The following is a 7,835-nucleotide window of genomic DNA, read 5'->3' as shown; positions in this document are numbered from 1 at the left end:
TATTTCTGCTTTATTCCTCTTCTATGCATTGCCAAATATTGCTTTTGTGTAATTGAAACAGAGCTGGAGTTTGATTATTAAGCAGAGAGGAAGTAATTGTCTTCAGCTCTAACGGGGCGAGCAAAGGCTCTTGGCAGAAGAAAACCTTAAATTGTGGAAACTTCGGGGTTTTTTTTCAGAGCAGTGCTGGTGAGCAGATGCTGCTGGGGACCAGCAGCCTCACCAGCGAATTGGCTTCATGTGGTGGCTCAGAGATGTGGGTTTGATATTTTGTAATGGGTGTGTATGTTATTTATCTTCTCCTCTCCTCTGTTCTGCCTTCATTAGACTGGCTTTACACCTGCTATCTGCCACAGTCAAAAATAACTACTTATCTTACAGCGAAAAGGAAAGTTTGAGATACTTTAAAATCGTGCTAATCTTGACTTGCACAACAGCAAAAAAGCACAGGTGAGATTGGTGCTCTAAGTAAGAAGACAGACAGACAGGATTTTATTATACTTATAATTGTGTTTATTTTTCTAGGTTATAAAGTAGTTTCTCCATGCTACGAGCAAATCACTGCATCTTCCATTTGCTGTAGGGGCTCATGCCCAGTTCTCTCCAAAACAGCTTTATCTCCGTAGCATTTCCACATCTAGACCATTAGCCTTGGGCAGATGTTGGATCGGAAGGGACGGCTGCCTGCAGATCAAGTTGCTGCTGCCAACTCTCGCGAGCTCTGTGTCAGAAACAGTTGATTATAATGTCAGCACTGTCCAATTTACGGGCTTAAAGCAGCAGCTGCACCCTTCATTTTCCCTCAAGTATTCAAAGATCCTGACTCTTAAAAACTTTGTAGTTCTTGTAATAGAAGTGGGGTAAGTGACTCTCTATTTACGCCTCTCTGTCTGCCAGGATAATTTACAGTTCAGCTTGATTTGCACGGGGATTGTGATCTTTTAAAATGTTACGCTCTGCCCATTTGTTGCTCTCTTGGGAAAACTCACTCTGCTCTGCAAATGGAACGAGTAACCAGGCGTGTGTATCAGACCTTGGTATTATTTAGGGGATCCTGGGCTAAGTAAATTAAGCTGAGCTAGAAATCACTTACTAATTCAACCATCTTTTCTATTTAAACAGTGATTATATAGTCTTGTGTATAGATTTTTTTGGCTGGGTAAAGATTTGCAAGAAGAGGAAGCAATCATTGAGATAAATTGTGTTCCTTTGCTGAATAAGAATACAAAAGTATAGCCTGTTTAACTTTTGCTGGAGGAAACTACTACAGAAGCAGCTTTTTAAAGTGTGCAAATACATTATGTGATGTATCTCTGCTGGGTTAAGGTTGATGAGCTAAAGGAATCTTCCTACCCTTTTACTCTCATAGTAGTTATTGAGTAATGTTTGTTTTGCTCAGTGTGGTTTACGTTGTTGAGTTTGTATTAATGCAGCATTAAAAACCTTATTAAATGTAATATTTGCCATACATTCAAGGTGTAATAATAATCCTCTGTCACTTGCTACTTTTATTAATATTAGCAGAGTAACTTGAGAGTAGATGAGTCCTCTTGTTAAGTAGTGCAAAAATTCTGCATTTTTCAAGCTTGATCTATTGCAAGATTTTTCTTTAAAATGCCAATTTTTCTTTAAAATGCCACTTTTTCTTTTGCAGAGCTACTTTAAAAGGTACAGAATTTAATTTGTTATTAGTATCTTTTTCTTCCTAAAACTTGTGTCTTAAAAGGGTCAAAAGTTATACCTTTGTGTTTTGCAATGTTACAGTGTTTTCCTCCCATCCCATTCCTTTTCAATTAACACGAAAGTGCAGAGGTGAATTAATTTTAATTACTATTTAGATATTAAGGCTTTACGAGCTTTAATGTCTTGTTTTTCTTAGTGTCATTTCCTTCAGAATGACAATATTTGAAATACTATTTCCAGTTTGTTGTTGTATTTCGGTTCTGGGTAGTGTGTTAGAACTATGTGAAAAAAGACAGTGTCAGTGAAATGACGGACTTATAGAAATCCCTTCTCCCATCTCCCAGTGCTGTGCGTTGGGTGCACACACACCCAGCTGTTATACATCCCTACTCTTTACATTTCTCACTCCGGTTGCCGTGGCTGGCTGTGAGATGTGCTGAGAGCTTTGCAGCAAGCTAATCTTTACATACGTTTGTCACCCAGCTCTTGAAAGATTTTATTATGGGAATGAATGAAGATTAAAAAAAAATGACTGGCACACAGAGAGAGGAGGTACCCTGTTTCCCCAAAAATAAGACAGGGTCGGTATTAATTTTTGTTCCAAAAGATGCTTACTGTTTTACATGTATAGCTGTCTGGACACTATTTAAATTGACTTTTTTAAAGAACTGTAACTAGGGCTTCTTTTTGGAGTAGGGCTTATATTTTGAGCACCCTCAAAAATCCTGAAAAATCATGCTAGGGCTTATTTTTGGCAAAACAGGGTAAATGCCACAAAATGATGTGTGCCTCCTGTATGAGGGATGCTGGAGGGAGCCTCTGCTCACTCAAACTCCTTGGGAGTTGCTGGACCACGTGTGTTGTCCAGATTGACTCCTCACATCTCTGAAGTTTAGTAGACATGGGGGCATTTGCAGGTTTCTGTAAGACAATCTGAAGGTTAGGTGGAGTGTTAGACCAGCTCTGAAGTCTATTGCTCCCATGCACCACCTTATCTATTTTTTTTAATAAAAAGACAAGAGCTTAATGTTCATGTTTTCTAAAATTTCTCTATTTTCTACCTGTTTATAGAAATGCTAAAAATATTCTCTCTGAAGATCCCTCCCTGCTCTTTTGATGCTATCTCAAAGTTAGGAATCTCTTTGCCTGAAATCATCCTTTCCCCCTCTTGCATTTTTTTTTAGTTGATTTTCAAGAATACGCAAACAAGCAGGAGGAGCTCAGATTAGACCACAGCTGTACTTTCCTCAGCAATTAGTCTCATTCCTTTTAAGGACACAAGTGCTCCTCATTAACAAAGAATGGCCTGTTTAAAGTGGTAGGACAGAGTACACTGTGTACAACAGGGCAACAAGCAAAAAATAGAAGGAAGCTTTGTTAAGCATTTTCAAATATGTAAACCATAGAAATGGGTTTATGCAAATAGTCTTTGACTTTTCACTTTGAAGGGGAAGATATGGGTTTTTTATGATATATGAAATGTCTGGGGTAAATAGGACTACTATTAATAGTGTGCTTAAATGTGGTACATAATCAGCATCTATACTGTTACCTTTAATATTAATAATCACTTTAAAAAGTTCTCAGGAAGACCAGGCCATACTTAAATTATTATGTACCACCTACATGTATTAACACTCATTTGCTTTTTAGAATTTTAGAACATTCTAAGTAGCAGAATTACTTGTCATTACTGTGATGGTTGTAAACTTGGTTATGTTGCATTAGAGAAAAAAAACCTTGTAAGAAATGTTTCATTTAGGTCTTGTTGTACCTATTGACTGTGCAGTCACCCACAGGAGCTGACAGACTGACAGTCAGTTCAGAGGTACTTCATGTACTTGTGAAAACACATTCTGATCTTGAGATATATGAGTAGGACAATGAAGTCACCCAGGGCTTTAGGTTTATAGCAATGCTATCTCAATGGTTTGCTTCAGCCAAGGCATCTGTGGTGGCCTTCCTGTGTAACCTCATCTAGGTGTTCCTGCTCTGGCAGGGGGACTGGACTGGATGAGCTTTCGAGGTCCCTTCCAATCCCTAACATTCTGTGATTCTGTGACCCAAGCACAGAGTTCAAAACTTCTGCGGACCTGGAAGTCCTTGGATTAAAACTTGACTTCAAGCCTGTTTTCATCATTTAAGGGATGCAAGTTTATGTGTGGAAAAATGTGTCTGGTGATCTTTGTTATTGCTCTTTATTGATTTGAGAATACAAATTGCCAAAGGAACATCTAACAGAGTAATGTCTAGTCAGGCATGGCATTTTCCATCACAGATCATAAAGTGTCCTGCTCATCGTGCCAGTGGAAATGCAAGTGGTTAAGCTAACTGAAGCAGTCAGAGTTTGCTTATATGACTTCACCTTCTCTGGTCTGGAATCTTCAGTTCTATGTTTTATCCAAGGACAGAATTTTTCTGAAACACTGTACCAAATGCTAAATACTAAATACAGACTTTGCAACACAACTAAGAACAACTTATTGTTCAACACTGCTGAGCTTTGCACAGCAGCACCATATTAATTTCAATGCCTTTGGGATGACCTACAGCCTTTTTGAATAAATAGTTTCAGCTCTGGTACTAATATGTTGCAATACTAATTCTGAATTTCTTTTTTTCCTGTGCTTCAGGCATCATGATTTGGACAAAGGGTACAGGTCTCTATACCAAATTTCTTATGTGGCTTCTTCTCCTGTATATGTTCATCAGGAAGGTAATGCCTGAAGAGAACATCATTACAACCAGGAATGGCAGAGTTAGGGGAACAAACCTGCAGGTACTGGGGGGAACTGTAACAGCCTTCCTTGGAATACCTTATGGACAGCCACCCACTGGCAGACTGAGATTTCAAAAACCAGAACCTCATAAGAAGTGGTCAGATGTTTGGGATGCCACAAAACATGCGAACTCTTGTTACCAGCTTATAGATACAACTTATCCGGGATTTCCTGGAACAGAGATGTGGAATCCAAAAACTAACCTCAGTGAAGACTGCTTGTATCTTAATGTATGGATTCCTTCTCCCAAACCTAAGAATGCAACTGTCATGGTGTGGATATATGGCGGTGGCTTTGAGACTGGGTCAACTTCCTTACCGGTCTATGATGGCAAGTTTCTGGCCAGGGTAGAAAGAGTCATTGTAGTTTCCATGAACTACAGGACTGGTGCATTAGGATTTTTGGCTTTGCCAGGAAATCCAGCAGCTCCTGGAAATGCAGGTTTATTTGATCAGAGATTGGCACTTCAGTGGGTCCAGGAGAACATAGCAGCGTTTGGAGGCAATCCAAAGAGTGTGACTATATTTGGAGAGAGTGCTGGTTCGGCTTCTGTCAGCTACCATATCCTTTCTCCGAAAAGCCATGCTTTATTCACAAGAGCCATCATGCAAAGTGGATCCGCAAATGCCCCTTGGGCTGCAATAACAGCAGCTGAAGCCAGAAACAGAACAGTGGCTTTAGCTAAACAACTCCAGTGTCCCACCAGCAATGAGACAGAACTAATTCTCTGCCTCCAAGACAAGGACCCAAAGGATATACTGGACAATGAAATTTCAGTTTTAACGTATGACCCTCTTTTACAAATATATTTTTGTCCTACTGTGGATGGTGATTTTCTCACGGATATGCCAGAAACATTGATTGAGAATGGCCTTTTCAAACAAACACAGATCTTAGTTGGTGTTAATAAAGATGAAGGGTCAGAATTTCTAGTATATAGAGTCCCAAGCTTCAGCAAGGATGGTGATGGCTTGATCAATAAAACAGAATTTGAAGCAATTTTAACTCTGTCCTTCCCAGAAGCAAGCCAGCTTGCAATAGAATCAATCATTTTTCAGTACACAGATTGGGAAAATGAGCAGAAGCCAGAACATTACCGTGATGCCATGGATGATATCGTTGGTGACTACAACATAATATGTCCTGCTATAGAATTCACCAAAAAATTTGCACAACTGGGACACAAGGCATTTTTTTACTTCTTTGAACATCGATCCTCAAAGCTCCCTTGGCCAGAGTGGATGGGAGTGATGCATGGTTATGAGATCGAGTTTGTGTTCGGATTGCCCCTAGAAAGAAGAGTGAACTACACCAAAGCTGAAGAAATCCTAAGCCGGTCCATGCTGAGATACTGGGCAACTTTCGCGAAAACTGGGTGAGTTCACTGTGGCAGTTTGTTTGATTGGTCAGGGGGAAGAGTTTAACCGTTTTGGTGGCGATTTGAAGCCTGACAAGAATGTTGAGAAAGGATTAATTGTTCAGCTATCCAGAACTCCTGGTTTAGGTCTGATAAAAACACTGCCTTAGTAAAATAAACTCTTGATGTGTGGCTCATGGTATTGGACAAGCTTAAGAAAACAATCTGTATCCACCTATCAAAGCAAATCCAAAACATTTTTTTTCCATGGCAGCAGTTGTTACAAAGAATGATAATGGTTTCAGGTTTTAGAAACCAAATATTTCAAAGTCTGGGAAAGAATTCCAACAGTAGTAGGAGGGACAAAAAAAAAAAGCTCAATTTGCTTTAAGAAGTAATTTGCTCAGAACATGCAGGTGGATAATAAGAAGCTATGTTATGTTCACATGATGAAGTGATTGGAATTGCAGGATGTTCTTTTCAGAAAGCAAATCTTCCCCTGTGTACTGTGTATAATCCTGGGTTTCACTGAAGCTGATGAAAAATCTCTCACTATTTCCATTAGACTCATCTTTAAGGGAAATATGTCCTAAACTGTATAAGAAGCAAATAAGCATTTTTCATTTGAATGTTTGAAAGGGATTAAATGCAACTCCTTATTCAGTCTATTTAGCTGGAGTCCAAGAGAAGTGAGACAGCCCCCGCTCTGCTTGGCTGGGTTGTGGGGCTCTCAATGCAATAGTCAGTTTGAAATGAAAACATTTCAGTGTGGTAAGAAAAACAGCCGCTACTACAGTCACGTACGATAAGTCTCAAGGCTACAAGCCTGATGTGATGGGGAGGAATCTGGTCTTCTCAGAAGCTCAGTTTGTACTTGCTCCTGAAAAAAGTACCTATATAAATATTTGTACCTGTGAAAACATGCTATCAAACACTTAATTCATGTTTTTAAAATGTTTAACTTAAATTTTAAAATCCTCCATAATTTTTTCTTCTGTGGTAGACTTTGCCTTAGATTTGTGGAGGATATGTGGATTTGTAAAGGCTGAAATCAAGTTTGGAACAGGATCTGTTTTTCTTAATACACTGGAAATCAGAGGAGACTACTGTGGTCATTTAGTCTGTATAACCTTGTACATAATACAATACACAGGTGGGACTTAAACATTTCCAATGATGGAAAATCCAGAACAAATGTTAGTACATTGTTTTAAAGCTTAATTACATTTAAAACTGTTACAATTATAAAAGGAAGTTTTGTGTCTGGTCTGCATTTGACTAATCTGCTTCTCTGTTTTCCAGGTTCTGTGTTTTCTTTGGCAATTTCTAAGCTTTATATTATGATTTGTGTTCCATATAGAGATAATTCTAGGGTCTATTCAAATAACTCTTAATTTTTTTATTTTTTTTTTATTAAATAAAGCAGGTTGTACTCTTGAGTCTTTCACTATAATGCATTTTTTCAAGTCCTTAAATAATAACTATTCATCTTCTCTAAAACCGTGACTCATCAGCTCCTTGTTGGTACTTTCCTTGTTGGAATTAACAACTGTCCTCCCCAAAGAGTCCTAATTAGAGATGTCATCCATCCCCTCTTTTTCAACCTAATATTCCCCTGATTACTTGTCTGAGTAAATATTATTTGCCTTGACCCTGGTGTTGTACCAGGAGCTGCTGTGATCTATTCTGACCCTGTTGTTCCCTTTATATATTGAAGCCTGTAATTTTTTTTACCATAAATGAAGAGCATATTAAAACTCATAAAATTACTGTGCAAACAGCTATACTCATCACTGCATAATGTCTTAGTACAGGTTTTATTCTTGTGAAATTTAATTTAAAGTTTTGTCTATGAGTTCTTCCTGCTTCCCTCTTTACTTGGTGCCTGATGACACCACTCCATATGAATTTGCTGTGAAATACCAAAGCACAGAGGAAAGCATTGAGCAGGGCTGTATGTTCTGGAATTGAGCTGTGTGGTTGATTTATCAATGCCAAAAATGCATCTGATAGAT

At 38.6% G+C, this 7,835-nt stretch overlaps 1 protein-coding gene across 1 annotated transcript in view; it reads left to right on the top strand.

The window, feature by feature from the left end:
- Nucleotides 1–756: 756 nt before the first annotated feature.
- BCHE (butyrylcholinesterase) overlaps nucleotides 757–7,835 on the top strand; it is a 29,869-nt gene continuing 22,790 nt past the window's right edge. Inside the window, exons 1-2 of the mRNA XM_082056129.1 lie at nucleotides 757–860; nucleotides 4,317–5,838. Of these exons, the coding sequence (XP_081912255.1) occupies nucleotides 4,322–5,838 (1,517 nt within the window). The 5' untranslated portion in view covers nucleotides 757–860; nucleotides 4,317–4,321. The remainder of the gene's footprint in view (nucleotides 861–4,316; nucleotides 5,839–7,835) is intronic.

Source organism: Streptopelia decaocto (genome assembly GCF_964273445.1).
Source record: "Streptopelia decaocto genome assembly, chromosome: 6".
Lineage (NCBI taxonomy): Eukaryota > Metazoa > Chordata > Aves > Columbiformes > Columbidae > Streptopelia > Streptopelia decaocto.
Note: the sequence above shows the minus strand (reverse complement) of the source record. Positions and strands in the feature narration are given on the sequence as shown.